Source organism: Cetorhinus maximus, chromosome 15 (genome assembly GCF_964194155.1).
Source record: "Cetorhinus maximus chromosome 15, sCetMax3.hap1.1, whole genome shotgun sequence".
Taxonomy (NCBI): Eukaryota; Metazoa; Chordata; class Chondrichthyes; order Lamniformes; family Cetorhinidae; genus Cetorhinus; species Cetorhinus maximus.
In genome coordinates, this window is record NC_135893.1 from 83,431,659 (window position 1) to 83,452,244 (window position 20,586).

The 20,586-nt window shown below is 45.7% G+C and overlaps 1 protein-coding gene across 1 annotated transcript in view; it reads left to right on the forward strand.

Moving 5' to 3' along the window:
- The window catches only part of coro7 (coronin 7), a 101,032-nt gene that overhangs the window by 12,045 nt on the left and 68,401 nt on the right, over positions 1-20,586 (forward strand). The window contains exons 4-9 of the mRNA XM_078558765.1: positions 3,183-3,253; positions 3,455-3,638; positions 4,914-4,990; positions 6,964-7,014; positions 18,057-18,143; positions 19,536-19,618. Of these exons, the coding sequence (XP_078414891.1) occupies positions 3,183-3,253; positions 3,455-3,638; positions 4,914-4,990; positions 6,964-7,014; positions 18,057-18,143; positions 19,536-19,618 (553 nt within the window). The remainder of the gene's footprint in view (positions 1-3,182; positions 3,254-3,454; positions 3,639-4,913; positions 4,991-6,963; positions 7,015-18,056; positions 18,144-19,535; positions 19,619-20,586) is intronic.

Genomic DNA, 20,586 nt, shown 5'->3' on the forward strand with positions numbered 1-20,586 from the left:
CGATTGTTGTGCCCATCTGGTTCACTAATGTCCTTTAGGGAAGGAAATCTGTCGTTCTTACCTGGTCTGGCCTACACGTGACTCCAGATCCACAGCAATGTAGTTGACTCTTAACTGCCTTCTGAAGTGACCTAGCGAGCCACTCAATTGAAACAAACTGCTACAAAGTCACAGAAAAGGAATGAAACCAGACAGACCACCTGGCATTGACCTAGACACCGGAAACGACAATGGCAATCTCAGCCCTGTTGACCCTGCAAAGTCTCTTTACTAACATCTGGGGGCTAGTGCCAAATTTGGGAGAGCTGTCTCACAGGCTAGTCAAGCAGCAGCCTGACATAGTCATCTTTACAGAATCATATCTTACAGATAATGTCCCAGACACCACCATCAGCATCCCTGGGTATGTCCTGCCTCACCGGCAGGACAGGCCAAGCAGAGGTGGCGGCACAGAGGTATACAGTTGGGAGGGAGTTGCCCTGGTGTCCTCAACATCGACTCTGGACCCCATGAAGTCTCATAGCATCAGGTTAAACATGGGCAAGGAAATCTCCTGCTGGTTACCACGTACCGTCCTCCCTCAGCTGATGAATCAGTGCTCCTCCATGTTGAACACTTGCAGGTGGCAAGGGTGCAGAATGTACTCTGGGTGGGGACTTGAATGTCCATCACCAAGAGTGGCTCGGTAGCACCACTACTGACCGAGCTGGCCGAGTCCTAAATGACATAACTGCTAGACTGGGTCTGTGGCAGATGGTGAGGGAAAAACACACTTGACATCATCCTCACCAACCTGCCTGCCGCAGGTGCATTTGTCCATGACAGTATCGGTAGGAGTGACCACCGCCACGCAGTCAATGTGGAGCCGAAGTCCCGCATTCACATTGAGGATACCCTCCATCATGTTGTGTGGCATTACCACCGTGCTAGATGGGATAGATTTTGAGCAGATCTAGCAAGTCAAGACTTGGCATCCATGAGGCGCTGTGGGCCATCAGCAGCAGCAGTACTGTACTCTAACACAATCTGTAACCTCATGGCCCGGCATATCCCCACTCTACTATTACCATCAAACTGGGGGATCAACCCTGGTTCAGTGAAGAATGCAGGAGGGCATGCCAGGAGCAGCACCAGGCATACCTAAAAATGAGGTGTCAACCTGGTGAAGCTATAATACAGGACTATTTGCATGCCAAAAGCATAAGCAGCAAGTGATAGGCTAAGTGATCCCGCAATCAACGGATCAGATCTAAGCTCTGCAGCCCTGCCACATCCAGTCATGAATGGTTATGACAATTGAACAACTCACTGGAAGAGGAGACTCTGCAAATATCCCCACCCTCAATGATGGAGGAACCTAGCACATCAGTGCAAAAGATAAGGCTGAAGCATTTGCTACAATCTTCAGCCAGAAGTGCCGAGTGGATGATCCATTTCTGCCTCCACCAGAGGTCCCCAGCATCAAAGATGCCAGTCTTCAGCCAATTCGATTCAGTCCACGTGATATCATTGTTGATAGTGGGGGATTTAGTGATGGTTGAACATCAAGAGGCGATGGTTGGATTCTCTCTTGTTGGAGATGGTCATTGCCTGACACTTGTGTGGCGCAAATGTTACTTGCGAGCCCAAGCATGGATATTGTCCAGGTCTTGCTGCATTTGGACATGGACTGCTTCAGTATCCGAGGAGTGGAAAATGGTGCAGAACATTGTGCAATCATCAGCAAACATCCCTACTTCTGACTTTATGATGGAAGGAAGGTCATTGATGAAGCAGCTGAAGATGGTTGGGCTGAGAACGCTACCCTGAGGACCAGGGTTTGAATCCCACCACGGCAGATGGTAGAATTTGAATTCAATAAAAATCTGGAATTAAAAGTCTGATGGTGACCATGAAACCATTGCTGATTGTCATAAAAACCCATCTGGTTCACTAATGTCCGTTAGGGAAGGAAATCTGCTGTCCTTACCTGGTTTGGCCTATATGTGACTCCAGACCCACAGCAATGTGGTTGACTTTTAACTGCCCTCTAAACAAGGGCAATTAGGGATGGGTAATAAATGCTGGCCTAGCCAGCAACGCCATAAACATCCCATGGACGAATAATAAAAGAAAATTCACTCCCTCCACCACCGGCGCACAGTGGCAACAGTGTGCATCACCTACAAGATGCACTGCAGGAATTCAGCAAGGCTCCTTTGACAGCACTTTCCAAACCCACGACCACTACCATCTAGAAGGACAAGGGCAGCAGATAGATGGGGAACACCACTACCTGGAAGTTCCCCTCCAAGTCACTCACAATCCTGACTTGGAAATATATCGCCGTTCCTTCACTGTCGCTGGGTCAAAATCCAGGAACTCCCTTCCTAACAGCACTGTGGGTGTACCTACACCACGTGGACTGCAGCAGTTCAAGAAGGCAGCTCACCACCACCTTCTCAAGGGCAACTAGGGAATTAATGCTGGCCCAGCCAGCGAAGCTCTCACCCTGTTAATGAATAAATAAAACATTTTTAAAAATACAACGACTTGAGAATCCACAGCTCTCTAGGATAAAGAATTCCAACGGTTCACAACCCATTGAATGAAGAAATTTCTCCTCCTCTCAGGCTTAAATGGCTGTCCCCTTATCTTGAAATTATGTTCTAGTTCTAGAGTCTCCAGCCAAGGGAAACAGCCTCTCTTTGACTGCGTTGGTGAAGTGTGGACTGTTGGCATTGATTTTTTTAAAATTCATTCACAGGATGCAAGCATTGCTGGCAATGTCAGCATTTAATCCCCATTTCTAATTATCCTGATGAAGGTGGTGGTGAGCCATTTTTTTGAATACAACTAAGTAGCTTGCTTAGGCCATTTCAATGTTGCTGTGTCTGGAATCACATGTTGGCCAGATCGGATAAGGACTTGAGAATTCCTTCCCTGAAGGACATGAGTGAACCAGAGAGGTTTTTGCAACAATCTGGCAGTTTCATGGTCACCATTACTGAGACTAGCTTTTTATTCTAGATTTATTTAAACTAACTGAATATAAATACACAAGCTACTGTGGTGGGATTTGAATTACTGTTTCTGGACCATTAGTCCAGGCTTCTGGATTACTAGTCAGTAACATAACCATGAGGTTCCTGTACCCTACATGGTCAGATATAGAGTGTCAGTGCTGTTTCCTTTTTTTGCAGATCTGGTGACTGATTTTGATTTCTCCCCATTTGATGATGGATTGCTGGCAACGTGTTCAGCTGATGTGACGGTAAGATGCCATTCTTGGCGGGACATGCCTCATGGGAGGGGAGGAAATTCCATCAGGAGGAAATGGGCTGCTCTGTGTAGCGATAATGAGGAGTTCTGACTTGGGGTGGTGGGAAGTGCAGGGTGCTGTACATCACCTTTGGGTTTGCTATGTCCTGGGAGCTAGTCCTTGTGTTTAAGGCTGAATGTTTCTGATGGTCAGGTGAAGCTGTGGCGATTACCAGATGCTGTTGAGCAAGTATCATCTGCACAGAATGTCACTCTGGGACCAGAAGCAGTGAGAGTGGAATGCGTGTTATTTCATCCTTCCGCAGATGGAGTGTTAGCAAGTGGAGCTGGGAAGACAGCCAAAATATGGGACCTGACTCAACAGAAAGCCATGGCAGGTGAGATTTGAAAAAGTTCTGGTGGTGTGCAGCTGCTGCTGCAGTATAGAAAGAACTGTCATTTATATCATGTCTTTCTCCACCTCTGGATGTGGCAAAGCTCTTTTCAGTGTTGTGATCCCTGTGGAGATCAACAAACCAAAAAAAACCAAATTTACTGATTTACCTCAACGAGAAAATCAATGGACAAGATTTTACTTTTATATAAGCTTTACTTTAACAGTCAAATCAAAATCAGCATAAATTAAACATGAATTTACAGGCAAATTGCAGTCAATATAAACTATAAATTATACATTATCTTTGCTGTATCTGCTATTTAAAGATCTCAGATTTACTGGGAAGTCCACTGAGTGCATATGGCATTAATTTGAATCTCACAGTTCTTCAAAGCTTTAAACTTCCTCAGGTAGATTTCGCCACCAATCCTCAATCTGACAGCTGCTCCCGACCAACCTGATTTTCACAGGTACGGTTTTTGCTAATATGGCACACTTCTGCAGAACCTCCTCAGCTCTGCTCATGACAGTCTTGATGATGTGAATCCACCAGAATCACCTTTCCCTAAACCTACAGTAACAGTCCTGTGCACTGTATGGCCAGTGCTGGTTAATCAGTTCCTTTAAAACAACTGAAGCAGCGACAGTAACCTTGTTTTTCCTTTATCTCTGCTCCCAGATCCAGCCTGTGTTCACCTTTTCTCAACTGTGCCACAACCTCTCCTCCAACACACCTGATTACCTTTCTCGTCTCACCCCAGGATCAAGTGGCGTGGGATTTTGTGCACCCACACCTCCACCTGGCATTTTCATTTCTTAGGTTTTTTAATTCTGCTGCTGGGATTGGCAGAACCACTCTCCATCCCCCTAGGACTGGTGCTCATCTTTCTTTGGGGCTGCGGCTGGCACTCCACCAGTTGATGTTGGTCACCGAACCCCATCAAATCGCAGAGTCCATCACGACAGCCAGTTAAGCACTTTGAAGAGTGGTCACTATTGTAATGTAGGAAATGCAGCAAGCTAGCACAAAAATTTGGTTTCAGTAAAAGTGACCATGAAGCTGTTAGATTGTTGTAAAACCCAACTGGCTCCCAAATGCCCTTTAGGGAAGGAAACATTGCTTGCTTGGTCTGGACCTATATATGACTCCAGTTCCACACCAACTTGGTTGACTCTCAGCTGCCCTTGTAAGTCTCGGGAAGATGTTCTGTTTGTGTCAAACTGGTACCAGTGGTTCAATGCAGTGTACATCTGTCTATATTGTCTTTACTACCAGCTCTTGAAGATCATGGGGACCAAATCCAGAGCTTGACTTGGAAGAAAGATGGCTGCCTCCTAGGCTCATCGAGTAAGGTAATTGTCACTGATCAGAGAGAGAGAGAGACAGACAGAGTAGGTCTAACATTGTCTAAGGTAAATACCACATAGCTCACTGATACCTGTATCTCTTGCTAAAAGTTTCTAAAGTTGCTTTGAGTTCTGCCAGCTGTTTTGAGCCATGAGTTGGTTGCTTTCATGGTTACTTTGCCACTTCACTCAGTAATCAAGTGTCCTTGATGCTGGAGAACAGAACGTGTTCCGGTGCAGGCATCAGGCACACCCAAGGATTAGATGAGGAGCAAAGCTCCCTCTGCATCATTCCATCAAACACACCCGATTGCAGTCAGATAAGTAAAGCTTCCTTCAATCTAAAGAATATTATTTGTTCTAGGTGCCTACACTTTTATGCTGAGGCCATGGATGTTCTAAAGGTTTTGTGGGAACGTAACTGGTCCCAGTCTTCCTAATTGCTGTATTTGCATGATAACTTTTTGTGATTCATGTACAAGTACACTCAGATCTCCTGTACTGCAATATTCTGCAGCCTCCCTTCATTTAAATAATATTCTGCCATTCTATTCTTCCCACCAAAGTGGATAACTTCACATTTTCCCACATTATACTCCATCAGCCAAATTTTTGCCCATTCACTTAACCTACCTATATCCCTTAGCTGACTCTGTGTCCTCCTCACAACTTGTTTGCCTACCTATCTTTGTATCATCAGATTTAGCTATAGTACAGTTGATCTCTTCATTCAAGTCATTAGTACAGATTGTACATAGTACTATTTACAGATTGCCAATATGAAAATGACCCATTGATCCTGACTCTCTTTTTCCTGTTAGTTAGCCAATCCTCTATCTATGCTAGTATATGACCCCAACACAATGAGCTCCTGTCCTGTGCATGGACCTTTTATGTGGCACCTTATTCATTCTTTTGAAAATCCAAAAATGCCACATTTACTCATTCCCCTTTATTGACTCTGCTTGTTATATCCCCAAAGAACTTTAATAAATTTGTCAAACACAATTTCTCTTTCACAAAAACTATGTTGACTCTGCCTTGATGGTATTATGATTTTCTAAATATCCTGCTACGTACGACTTCCTTAATAATGGATTCCAGAATTTTCCCAATGACGTAGGCCAGTTAGCCTGGTAACTAGTTTCCTGTTTTCTGTCTTCCTCCTTTCTTGAATAGGGGTGTTATATTTGCGACTTCCCAATCTCCTCGGACTGTTCTAGAATCTAGGGAATTTTGGAACATTACAACCAATGCATCCACTATGTCTGCAATAACATTTTAATACCTTTGGATGCAAACCATAAGGTCCAGGGAACTTCTCAGCCTTTAGTCCCATTAATATTCCTAGTACTTGTTCTCTAGTGTTCCTCACTGCCTTTTGCCCCCTTTTCTACTATTATCCATGCACTCCTCACTTTCTGGTGAGGGTGGAATAAAGAGGGAGATGGGTTTAAGAAGATGTTTTGCAGTAGAGAAATGAAGCCAGAGGCTATCTGTCACTCTCCAAATAAAGGATGATTGGTGTATTTGCAGCATTTTCTTTTCTGTCTTTGTCTGTAAAACTTGAATAGATTTGTAGTATGATTGGCTCTGAAAAATTAAGACTTTTTTACATTGTCAGTTATTTAAAAGAATTAACATTTTACAGGGTAATCTGCTCCCATTCAACACTAGAAGGCACTGTGAACTGCTCCACAGTTTTGAGTCTGGTCATACCTAATGCTGAACAGTGGGTGGCGTGTGTTTCCCATCTCTGGGAAAAACACAGCTTCCTGCCTCTCTCTCTCACTCTCATACACTCTCTCTCTCACACACACATGTTGGTCAACCTCTGGGCAGAGTAGTACGTGACGACCTGAGCCAATTGTGTGCCTGTGTTTCTTGTTGCTATAGATGTTAATTTTTAAAACCATGCATCGCGTTTTAAATGTAGACAAACCTGTCTTCCTTTATTGTAACTATTTTCTCTTTATTAGGATAAGAAGCTACGAGTTTTCGACCCAAGAGCTACGTGCTCAGCTGTGCAGGTAATCTTCACTTCCTATGCCCTGGCTCTTCAGGTGGTCTCGTGTTCGTGTGAGATGTTATGGGACATTAGCTAGACTGGACTGAAGATTGGTGGACGTTGCACAACCTTGTAACACTAGCGTCCTTGAACAGTGTGTAGTAGATATTACCACTTGGAGCCATGGAGTGAGAGCATAAACTATCCAGCCAGGGGGAGACTACAGGCTAGATGGTTCAGACTGGATGTGAATGAACAGGGAATTCTTGGGCAGTTAATGTTACTCACTGCGCATGTGCAGCTATCGTTGGGGCAGAGGTTTGTACAGTAGTTCAAGGTTTAGCTTCAGTTCCCCCTTCAGGTACAGTCAATGTTTCTCTTGGCTTTCTCTGATGCTCTTTACTACTTCCATATCACCAGTAACCCCATCTCCCCCACCCTCTCAACAAGCGAGCTCACTGGGTGCTAATCTCGCCAACCTTCATTCCCTCCATCTTACCATGCTTATCATTATCCCCTTGGATTTTGGCAGTGGATCACTGTCCCACTCCACAGTTCCTCCAGGATCCCCCCCTTGCTGCATGGACAAGACCTTGACCATTCAAGGCCTTAATATGAATGATTGTTTTGACTGAAGCTTGGCCAATAGGTGGTGACAGCTTAGTGAAGCTGCCCCTCCTGGCCTTGCCTTCCACCACCTGGTCCAACCAAATTCCCTCTAATAATGTGACATTTATCACAGTCACACCTTGGTCCCTCTCCCTGCTTTCTGGACCTTCACCTTTGAACACCTCACCTTGCTCACCTTGTTCCACCTGTCTCACTTCTCTGTTAAATCCTTGATCTCTGTTGCCCCATTCCAAATTTCTCATTGCACCAATCCCTCCCTTCCTCCCACAGCTCTACACTGAGTAACTCCTTACCCTCAATGATTTCCATCTCCATTTTAGCTTCCTTTGCCCTTCCCCACATCAAATTAATCCTTTCAGTCTCCCTACATATAAACTCTCCCACCCATATTCAGGACCAACCCAGTGACCAACCTACTCCCATGGTCTCAATCACTGCCCAGGCAAATCTCCAATTGCTACCTTAAAATGAAGTCCTGTTTTCACACTGAGGACACTTGCCATGTGTGGTCACTGTGCTAAATGGAATAGATTTGGAGGTAGGTCTCTGAGCTCAAAACTTGGCATCCATGAGGTGCTGTGCGCCATGATCACCAGAACTGTATTCAATCACAATCAACCTTGTGGCCTGGCTTATCCCCTATTCTACCATTACCCATCAAGCCACAGAATCAACCCTAGCTGAATGAGAAGTGCAGCACCAGGCATATCTAAAAATGAGGTGCCAACTTGGTGAAACTACAATACATGCATGCCAAGCAGTGGAAGAAGCATGCAATAGATAGCTAAGTGATCCCATAATCAATGGATTAGATTAAAGCTCTTCAGTCCTGCCAGATCCAGTTGTAAATGGTGGTGGACAGTTAAACAGCTAATCAGAGGAGGAGGCCCCACAAGCATAAGAACATAGGACTTGGGAGCAGGAGTAGGCCTTTTGCCCCATCAAGCCTGCTCTGCCATTTGATAAGATCATGACTAATTTGATTGTGGTCTCAACTCTATTTTCCTGTCTGCCCCCCAATCTTTCTGTTTCTATTCCTTTTATACTATATATGGCTTTTTTGATTTTAACTTCCCCATTTACTGGGTTGAGATTTGAAGTAACAATATTAGGGATTCTAGTCCAGCGACTTAACCACTAAATCGCTGCCTCAAGTGAAACATCCCCATCCTCAATGATGGGGAAGCCCAGCATGTTATTGCAAAAGACCAGGCTGAAGCATTTGTAATCAGCTTCATCCAGAAGTGCCGAGTGGATGATCCAGCTCTGTCTCCTTCTGAGGTGTCTACGAACTTAAGCTGGTCGTCACGCCATGTGATATCAAGAAACGGCTGAACTCATTGGATATGGACCCTGACAACATCCTGGCTGCAGTACAGAAGACTTGTGCTTCAGAACTTGACAAGCCCCCTCGCCATGTGTGCCAGTACAGCTACAACATGCATCCACTTGACAATGTGGAAAATTGCCCAGGTATGTTCTGTCCACAAAAAGCAGGAAAAATGCCATCTTGCCAGTTACTGCCCCATCAGAATTCTCAATCATCAGCAAAGTGATGAAAGGTATCACCGACAGTGCTATCAAGTGGCACCTAATCACCAATAACCTCCTTGTGCTCAGTTTGTGTCTTCCAAGCACTACATACTCTTGGTCCAAATACATGCTGACAGCCTTCCATTTTGTGAAACGATGATTTGCGCTGTGGTGGTCATCCCTGTGTTAAACATTGCCTGATGTGGCTCAGGAGCCTATCGCTTGGCAGTCTGTGCTGTATTTGCTGCCGAGGAAAACTGGGCTGTGGTGGTGCAGGATTCGCTGGCCTCTGTTTTTTATTCCTCTTCTTGGCTGCTGAGCTTTCTGTTTCTGTTTGCCTCTGCCAATGTCCTTCCAAATAGTTAGCCTCCAGAGGTCAAGGCCATTGGCAACTGTCACCCAGTACTCAGTGTCATTGTCCACCATCTTCATATTTTGCTTGCAGATGTCCTTGTAGCTGAGGTATGGGTGTCCAGCAGGTTGTGACCCGGTGGACAGTTCACTGTACAGAAGGACTTAGGTATACGCCGTCATCCATCCAGTGAATCCAAGGCAGTGTACATGTCATTGGCTTAGCAATGAGTGTATGCTGATGGAATTAGCATGGCTCAGGACCTCTGAGTTGGTGACTTGTCTGCCCAGAGAGCAAAGGTGGAAACGGTTCAGACTTTTCTCCTACCTAGCATATGTTGTCCAGGTCTGGCTATTGTAGAGAATTGCATTGAGGCTGCAGTCTTGGTAGACTTGAAGTTTGGTGTTCTCAATCAGATTACAATTGTTTCACACTCTTACTCAGCTTGGAAATAACAGCTGCAACTTATACAATGCATATATTGATTTCAGCATTGTGACAGATTGCTGGTGATTGTGGAGCCTAGATATGTGAAGCTATCAACAACCTCCAGCATCACAGCTCCCGCATCAAAATGCTTTGCTCTGTTGACCTTGCCCACCGTGTTGTCCTGAAAAGAGGAGATCACACGAAGCAGCTTCAGAGGGCAGCCAATTTTCTTCAGCTTAAATAGATTGCCTCTGCTCATGTTGTAGAATGCCTTGGTGAGATCGATGAAGGCTGTATTTAGTGGTCTCCTTCGCTTGGCATTTCTTTTGCAGCTGCTGGACTGAGAAGGTCATGTCAATTGTGGATCTTTCAATTCTGAAATGGCAATAGGATTCGGGATAGATGAATTCAGCCAAGATCTGCAGTCTTACAAGGGCAACAAGGCCATCACTTTCCCATGATGCTCAACAGGGAAATGTCTCGATAGTTGTTGCAATCATTGTGGTCGTCCTTGTTTTTGTAAGGGGTTATGGTCTTACATCACGCATATCATGGGGCACTGCCCCCTCCTTTCAGCAGAGGCAGAAGTTCATTGCTGCAGGAGTGCTGGTTTCCTGTGCTTGATGAGCTCAGGTGGTATTGCATCAACACTTGGGAGCTTTGCCCATGAGAGGTGAGTCAATAGCTTTGCTAAGCTCCCCCATTGCAGATTTGATATCCAGCTCTTCCAAGGTAGGCAGGCTCTTTCTGGTGTCTAGCTTCCTCACTAATAGTGTCCTCTCTAGAGTACAACTCGAGGTAGTGTTCCACCCATCCCTCCAACTGCAGTCAGTGATGACCTCCCCTGTCTTTGTTTTCAGTGGAGCTGTTTTCTTTGCTGATGGACCTACTGCCTTCTTGATCCCATCATACCTGCCTCTAGTATTCTCTGTTCTGTGTTGAAGGACACCTAGGTATTCTGGCAACATTGTAACCTGTAGTCATTGGCAGACCTTCTAGCAGTTTGGACTTTATTTCAAGCGGCTTTTAGTGCACACAGAGTCTTCTTGCTTGGATCTCTGTTGTGATTAATGAGAACTGAACACTTGGCTTCAATGATCGGTTCCATCACAGCGATGTTAGCCATGAACCAGTAAGTGTTTTTCTGCTCTTGCTTCTCATATGTTGAAAGTGCGCTTTTGCGAATGGTGCCTTGAAGTATATTCCATTTAATTTCTGCATTGTGTGTGAATGCCCAAGGGCACCTGTTCAATGAAGTTGAGGAACTGTTGGTTCTTATCTGGTTAGCTGGTATGGCAGTCGCTGATACGAGGACAACATTGATGCTTTAAAAGAGAAAGCTTCAAGGGTTGCATCCTAGCTCTGGTGCACACGAGAGAATGATCTGTATCACAGTCAGCACTGTGGTATCTGCCTGTGTTGAGAATGCTGTTGAGGGAGTTGCACCAGATGATGATCAGGTCTAGCTGATGTCAATGTCCTGAACTTGGATGTCTCCAGGACACCTTGTGGCATGGTGTCTTCCTAAGCCATGATATCCAAGGCAGGAGGGCCATGCCTAATGGTCTGCCCCCATTCTTTGTGTTGAAATCCCCCAGTAGGTAAAGATATTCTGACTTGGGGATTCTGCTGATAGCAGTACCAAGCTCCTTGTAGAACTGGTCTTTTGCCTCTGTACTGGAGCATAGATACTGATGAAGTTATTTGGTCTTCTTTGAGTTGAGAGGCATGGCGAGAACACATTCTAAACCATATGTGGGGAGTTATGTCATTGAGAGAAGCATGTTCCTTACAGCAAAGCTTACAACCTGCCCACGCTTTTCATCTGAACTCTCCCTCTGCCAGATGAATGTGTAATGTTTTTGTTTCAGTGATCCATTCTCAGCGAAGCTTCCCTACAAGAGGGAAGGCATGTCAATGTTCAGCCTGTCAAGCTCCGTGTTGATCACAGCATGTTATCGACCAGCTGCAAGTTGTTTGTCAATCCTGTGCAAATGGTCCTGACGTTCCAGCTTGCTAATCAAAGGATTGGCATCTTTTGGTTTGCCTGGTGCGATGGATTCAGTCCACTTTTTAGGCAGAGACTCTAAGCTCCAAGCACCAATTGAAGCAGATGGAACATTGTGGGTCAGCACCTTTTATTAGTTAGGGATTGTCTGATGAGATGGATGTGGCGAACTAGTAGGACGTGATGGTCCGTCCCACCAATGGAAATAGCCTGAAGCTGTCTACACCAATCAAGTTGGGTTTGTCACTCATAAGTGCCGTCTCCTGTATTGTGTTGACGTTCCAGTTTTGTCCCAGAGTGCTCTTTCCAGGGCACAAGCCTGGGCAAAATTTATGGAGACCCTGGGCTGCCCAAACATCAGGGTACCCCTTGACCTCCGCATATGAGTCCAAAGCAATGTAAAGCACCATGTTTGGCACTGCTTTGGTTGCGGGAGTTACCAGAAAGATGACGTATTTAGACATCAGTTCACCTTTAGGCTCTGCTCCTGATTCTTTTGTCAGGATTTACTCCCTTGGCCTTCAACTCTCTCATTATCTACAGGGCCATGGAGCTATTAGCCCATAGCTGGGGACTTGGTTCATGAGTGCCAGGGCACATCTACAATCTGGTGGCCTTGCACACTACATGTCTGGGTCCAAACCTTCTCCAGATTCCTCAAGTTTTAGCCTGGGGCCATGAGAGAGACAGTTTCCATCTGTTACCATGAGGAAGGACAGCAGAGGACTGGCCAATGGAGAGGCTGTGTGCAGGCAGGGAGAAACTTGCACATTTGATTCTCCTTTTCGCATTGCTGCTAGCTAGCAGTGTAGGCTGAAAACGAGAAGCAAACCAACGCTCAAAAAGCAGGAAATATGCTCACTCTCTTCATGCACACACACACTAGACACATCACAGCAAGTGACAAAAAATAAGGACAAAAGAGCTGAATTCAAGAGGTGAGGTGAGAGTGACTGCCCTTGACATGAAGGTAGTATATGTCATCAAGGAACCCTAGAAAAATTGAAGTTATTGGAAATTGGGGAAAACTTTCCAAATGTTGAACTCACACCTAGCATAAAAGAAGATGTTGAAGACCAATCACCTCAGCCCCAGGACATCACTGTGGGAGTTCTGTGGCATTGTGTCCTGGGCTCAGTGGTATGCATGGTAGCATTCATGCCACCTAAGTGCCAGGCAATGACCATCTCCAACAAAAGAGAATCCCCACACCTCCCCATGGCATTACCACACTTGAATCCTGCACTATCAACATCCTCGGGGTTACTATTGACCAGAAAATTAACTGGGCTGAATATGTAAAAACTGTGACTACAAGAGCAAGTCAGAGGTTAAGAAATTCTGCACAGAGTAACTCTGCTCCTGACTCCCCAAAGCCTGTCCGCCATCTACAAGGCACAGGTCAAGAGTGTGATGGAATGCTGTCCACTTGCAAATGAACGCAGCTCCAAAAACACTCGAGCTCGACACCATCCAAGGACAAAGCAGCCTGCTTGATTAGCACCCCATCTACCACAAATATTCACACCCTCCACCGCCAAAGCACAGTGGTAACAGTGTGTCTGTACGATGTGCTGCAAAAGCTCACCAAGGTTCCTTCAACAGCACCTTCCAAACCTGCAACATCTGCCACCTAGGGGAACAAGGGCAGCAGGAGCACGAGAACACCAGTTGCAGTTTCCTCTCCTAGTCATATATCACTCTGACTTGGAAATATATCATTATTCTTTCACTGTGGCTGGGTCCAATCCTGGAACTCCCTCCTTAACAGCACTGTAGGACTGTAGGTGTACCTACACCAGCTGGACTGCAGATGATCACTACTACAGTCTCGAGGGTAACTTGGGATGAGCAATAAATGCTGGCCTTGCCAGCAAGGTCCACATTCCATAAATGAATAAAGATATCCAATTATTTATTTTTCCATCATGTGCGAATGGACTAAGCACAGAGGGGTCAGAAGAAATAATGTGAAACTATGGTACATTTCTCCATCATTGTGCCACAATTTTCATGCTTCACATCTTATTGGATGAATTTTTAATTCACTGAGTTGGGAACTATTAGTGATGCAGTGATCCATTGTTGACACTGAGCACCCACTGGTATTGCCCAAAACTGGTTAGATATTGAGTAAAGCTCCCTCTACTGTCCTATCAAACACACTTGGCAGGTACAACATGGGTTAGATACAGAGTAAAGACACCTCTACACTGTCCCATCAAACATTCCTAGGACAGGTACAGCACGGGCTTGATAGGGAGTAAAGCTCCCTACCCACTGATTTTTGTTAGAGTATCAATGGGTGTGGATTTCCTCCTTCTAAATGGGGCGTTGGTGGTTTGACTTGTTTCTATTGCCAGTGGGGAAAGGCTGATTTTGGGCACTGACCCAGAGATGAAAGGGTTGAAGCAGCTACTACACAATCACAAGATGGTGCTCAGCTCTGACTAAGGCCACACAGCACAGTTTTAACACACAAGATCTCTGCATGTCTCAGACCATGAAACGGATTTGATTGCTGTGCCAGGGCTGTTGGTAACTGAGCTGTTAGCAAATCCTGATTCTGCTGTTCCTTGTGTGTCAGTAATGAGTGGGCTTGTGTTTTTCCAGGGGCCCAGTGGTTGCGCTGTAATAATTCCAAAAATGTTTTATGTTTTCCCCAGCCCCTATCCCTTCCATCTCCTCCCCCTCTCCCAGGCAGTGGTTTGTGAAGATGTGTTCCTGTGCCAAACACCTGGCTTGTATTATGACTTAGGGCTGAGTTCCATCCACTGAGTGCCAATGACCTCCTCCCTCCTGCCGTTAAAGGCTGAATGCTGCTCACTGCTTCTCGTGAGAACTTCCCACAATCTCAGATCAGAGGCACGAGCCTTTGGAAAGGTCCCAGTCTTCCAGTTCTCATGATAAGGGATCCTCTGTTTGATTTTAGCTATTAGTTTTGTGACTGTGGTTGGCTGGGTTTGGGTACAGATCTGTTGGGACATAAGGAACTGAACCATGTCACTGAAATGACACACCTAAGAACTGGATGTAACCTCCCTCCACCTCTCCCTGTTTCCTTTCCCCCTGAACCCTCCTCCACCTCCTCTGTCCTCTTTCTCTCTCCCCCCAACCCCCACCTACTCAACCACAAGCCCTGATCTGATTGAATGGTGGAACTGGTTTGAGTGGCTGAATATCCTTCTCCAGTTCTGGGTTAAATGCAACATGTGTTTGCATCATGGGATAAAAGGAATGGGTGAGTTTACGGACTGGGGGAGGCAATTGAGGAGGGGGTGTGAATTTGCATTCGGGAATTAGGTGAATCAGGTCAGGTGCTGAGTGAGGGTTGTGGCTGGGGCGGTCATGACCACACAGCACACATGATAAATCTTTAGGTAAAGCTCTGTTGGTTATTGCAGTGCAGACATTTTACCAGATGTCTGAAAGTTTACATTTGGCAGCAGCCTCTGAGTAAACTAAGTCTAACTATCTGCTCTGGTACTGGGGGAGGTCGAGGCCTCATGGGTTAATACTATGTAAACCTGGGGTTTTCTCATTATAGTGGCTAAGCCCTTGCAAGAGCTCTCTGTACAGCCCTCGATCCTAGGCTGACATTGCACAGAGCTCAGACTCCTTGGCCCGGAAGCGTTGCCATGGAAATGGGCTGAGGATAACAGGCTTGGCTACCCTTGGAATGTGTGGTATTTTGGGCAGTGCTGGATATAAGAGCTCCCTATGTAAACAGTCATGCTGGCTGTCCAGAAGCCGCCCTCCAGGACGTTCCTTGAAATGGAGTTGTTACTTCAGCCCTCAGTGATCAGTCAGTCTGATCAGGCCTTAATTGTAATCTGTGCCATTAGTACATTCCACAGAGATCTGCCACATCTCACTCAGTCAGTCTTCACAATCTCTGAATAACGGCTCCCATGTGTTTTTGTTGGTTTGTGACCTGTCTCACCCTTTAACTGCTTCAGTCATGTTGGGTACCCTAGGATTTCACAAGTGCTGGGAATGGAGTTTGCAGTGAGGCAGAATAAATGTTTTGAGCTGAAAGGGGTGGCGGTGGGGTGGGGTGCAGATTTCCATTGAGGGCTGCTGATAGGGAATCTCCCTCTTTGCCTCACACAGGACCTTGTGATCTCCTGGACTGGTTTCAATCACCTGACTGGGCCAGAGAGGAAGTTTCCATCGTCTTTTTTCCTTTACTGGCCTTGGATTTTCTCCTACTGAGGAGAGGAGACAGACAGAGAGCGAGGGAGGCTAGACCAGAGGCCCTTCCCTTCCCTGTCAATGAGATGGGTTGGAGTTGGTGAGAGTTCAGTTACCTAAAGTTGAGCACCAATTTCCGGGTGCTGTTGTTGAGAGTCCATGCCCATTAGAAGGGCCCAGCCCTATCAAAAGGGCTGTTTTCTGTAGATTTTAATTGTGGATGGTGGCAGATATCAAGTGAAATGGGAGGACAGCCAGTATTTGTCACGCTTCCACTGAGGCAGGCATCTGTCCAAAGTTTATTTTTTCCATCTCTGCTGTATTGGTTTAAAATAACTTCTGAACACGCTACAGTCAAACTAGAAGCTGTGCAGTTATTAAATCGGTCTATTCAGTCAGTGTTAGCTGGAAAATCTCTAAAGAAAGAGTCCTTAACTCGCTAATATTTTGATTGAGAACAGTGTCCAAATAATCCCATTATGGAGGCCCTTTACTTTGAACTGGGTGTCATGCAAATCAAACAAGCTTCTATTTATTTTTACTGTAAGTCAGGGCTTGCATTTATATAGTGCCCTCAGTGCTGAAAAACACTCAAAAGTACTTCATGGGAATAAGGAAAAATAGACATTGAACTAAAGAAGCAAAGATCAAGAGAGAGATGGAATTCTATCAGGGGGTGGGTCTTAAAGGGGGAGAGGGAGGCAGAGAGGAGCTTGCTGTGTGCAAATTGGATGCCAAGTTTTCTACATTACAGCAGTGACTACGCTTCAAAGAGATCTCATTGACTGTAAAGCAATTTGGAGCGTCCAGTGGTCATGAAGGGTGCTGTAGGAATACAAATTCTTTCTTTGTGAAAACTGCCCAAACAGTGAAGCACAATGAACATCGGGTTCTCAGAGGCTGGGGAGTTTGCTTGACAGTTTATTTATCTCTCGCATTCCAAGTACATTGTCAGCTGGAGCAAGTGCACTGACCTCTCAATGAGCAACATTCTCCCAGCAAAGGATTGGGTTTGGGCGTCCTGGCCAGCCATAGCTCCTATTCTGTTTCCAGTCCTGTGACCATGTCACCCAGTGTACTCGTAATGTTACTGGATCAGTAATGAAAGTCATCCAATATACTGGTTATGTCACTGGATTAGTAATCCAGAGAACAAGAGTTCGAATCTCCACCCAGGCAGTTTGTGAACTTGAATTCCATTTAAAAAATCTCCCAATAAAAAGCTGATCTTATTTAAAAATGACCGTGAAGTTGTCAGATTGTTGTAAAAACCCATTTGGTTTATTAATGTTATTTAGGGAAGGAAATCTGCTATTCTTACCTAGTCAGAGCCTATATGTGACTCCAGACCCACACCAAGTGGGTGCCCAGCAAGTGTCTCAGTTCAGAGAGACTAGGGATGGGTAACATATGCTGGCCTTGTCGGAGATGCCACATCCTGAGAATCAATTAAAAAATGAAGCCGTGTGGGACAAGGAAAAGGGCAAAGGATCTTCTCTAGCTGGTTGGACTTGAAAGGGTAACAATTTTATGGGCACTTTTTGCAGCCAGTCTGTGTGGGGGAAGGGCCCTGCTCTCCATCCAGCTGGCCTGACTGTTTGTCCTCGAAGACTATTTTCCGGGCACGATCAGATTGTGTCTGTTCCATCACAGTAAACATTTGTACAAGTGCAGATAGCAAAATGGCTGGTTTTCTTTGGCCTAGGATCAGTCAGTGTGGGCTGGGCCTGCTGTTATTATTGAAGACAGCAGCAGCAGAGATGGTGCAGCAGCCATCAGCTGTATGGCAGACAGGTGGGAGGAGGGAGGGTACTGGGATACTGGTGCAGGGCTGGGGTCTGGGATGCTGGGGCAGAACTGGGTTTGTTCCTCTGGCTGTTGGGTTCAGTGTGAGAGTAAAATCTTCTCTCTTTTCCAGAGCATTCAAGGCCATGACAACATCAAGGATTCCCGGCTGATCTGGCTTAACACATCAGCCACTGTCCTGTCGACTGGGTTTAGCCAGGTAACTATCACTACTCCTGTAATGGGCTCAGTACACAAGTGTCTCTCACATGGCAGTGCTATAATTGTAAAGCAGACAGCATCAGCCTTCGGGGTGTGAGGGGTTTCAATGGTGCAATGAACTGTCTCACTGCAGTCTCACACCAGAAACATGGCAGGGCCACAGAACTGCCAATCTGACCCGGTACTGGCCAGTTTGCTACAAATGCGTGTATCCATCTCAGACTGACCAGCCCTACGTTATGGTTCTGAATCTCATCCATCCTCCTGACTGGCTCAATGGGTAACACCCTCACCTCTGAATCAGCAGTACTGAGGGTGCGCTGCACTGTCGGAGGGTCCGTACTGAGGAGTGCCACACTGTTTGAGGTGCCGTCTTTCAGCTGAGATGCTAAATCAAGGCTGCATCTACCTTCTCAGGTGGAAATAAAATATCCCACAAAGAAGAACAGGGGAGTTCTCTCCAGTGTCCGGCTGAATATTTATACCTCAACCAACAGATTATCTGGTCATTATCACAATGCTCTTTGTGTGCAGATTGCCTGCCACGTTTTCTACATTACAACAGTGATTACGCTTCAAAAAGAACAGCACAGGCTGTGAAGTGCTTTGGAATGTTATGAGGTTATGAAAAGTGCTATATAATGGGAAACTAGCTATCAAAAGGTCTAGGCAACGGGTGGTCGAGTAGGTAATTCAGCCTGACTGCCTACCTCTCTTCCGCAGCTACCTCCATGCCCGGGTGTCCCTGAGAGGGAGCATGCGGTGACTGCAGATGTGTTTGAGGCCTTCCACAACCAGTGGGTGTTGTGGGGGTGGGTGGCTGCAGTACATTATCAGTCCGGGAATGTCACTTTAATTGAAGTTATTAAGCTTCCTTTAAAGTTTTGGTTTGTTTTTGATACAGTGGATTAGTAGTGCCCCTTTCAAATCGGGTACTTAATTGTTTAGGGGTTCTTAAAAAGAGGTATAAATGGAAACTCCTTATGTTGCTAATACATAAACCCCCTCTGCCTTACTGATTGAGTCTGCAATACTGTAATGCGCAGCTAGCTGATGAGTCATGTGTACTCATCTATATGTTGCTTCCTATTGCCCAGCTCCTGTGTGCAAGTACCATAACCCACACCCAAGTGAACAGTGACCTTGTGCCTGCACTGTGATACTGAGGGATTTCTGGATTGAGCTGCCTGCCTTGAGGGGGTGGGAAATGGGATGGTGGAAACCCTAACCCTCCCCTGGAAACCTGGAAGGATCTTGGACACCATCTGAGTTTATAGTTAGTGTCCCTCTTCCTGCCCCTCTTTGTCTAGGCAGTGCCGTGGTGTGGGTCACTCGGTCTCTTGCATCTCCTGCTGGTTATTGACAACCCCTTCCCCATTGTCTCTTTCAGATGCGTGAGCGACAGGCCAGGCTGTGGGACACACGCCAGTTCTCCAGCCCTGTCAACACTTTCACACTTGATACAGCGCAGGGGTAAGTGCACAAACAAGAATTGGTGTCCCACACTTGGGCCAGCCCTTACATCTGGTATTGGTTTATGGATGTGACCCATCAGGATGCACTGTGACATCATGAAATTCGCATATCCTGGAGTTACTGACATGGATGCAAAATATGTCTCACAGCTCAGAGGTTCGGGGCTCCATCCCCGGGGCCATTCTGAGCTGGGAGGGTCCAGTCAGGGTGGCAGTTGAGTGTTCAATAATTGACCTCTGGTGGGTTCAAGATGCGGTCAGTTCATGGCCCTTTTCCTGAGTGGCCACACAAAATGGGGGTGGGATGGAAATGATTTCAAAAAGATATTTTAGGTTTACTTGGGTAATGGTCCAGAATTCACAGCAATGGCGAGATTGGAACGAACACCATGAATTTGACTGTGAATTAGCGCCTCACTTTGCTGGGGAACTGATTAGAATCGGAAGCAGATGGACCCAAAAGATTTGAGTGGGAGAATATTTGGGAACTTTCGTTAAACGTGAAAGTGACCTCTGTTTTTGAGTAGAGAGAAATCCAGCAGCATTAGGCTCAAACATTAGACAGATACCAGATCCTTGTTTAAACTACAGGAGCACCCTCTGTCTCAGCTTCCCTTTACACCCAGGTCAATAAAAATTACTTTGTGTAACAGAACATTGAGCTTGCATAGGCACACTGGGCTGAATAGCCTCTGGTGCTGCATTATTCTATACTACAAATTGACCAGTAAATTCCTCCCCTACCACCTCCCCACTCCCTGGCTCCAGTTAAGAATTAATTTTGTTTATTGATTTCTGTCAGAGTTTCAAGTCATTGTGTTTGTTTTTTAAATTTATATCAGCTATAAAATGTAAAAAATATTGAATTATCTCAGCTGGTAAAACCACACTGACAATGTGAACTGTTATACCTTGATAACGAATATTTAGAATGAAAACATTGATTCTCTTTGGTTTCAGACATGT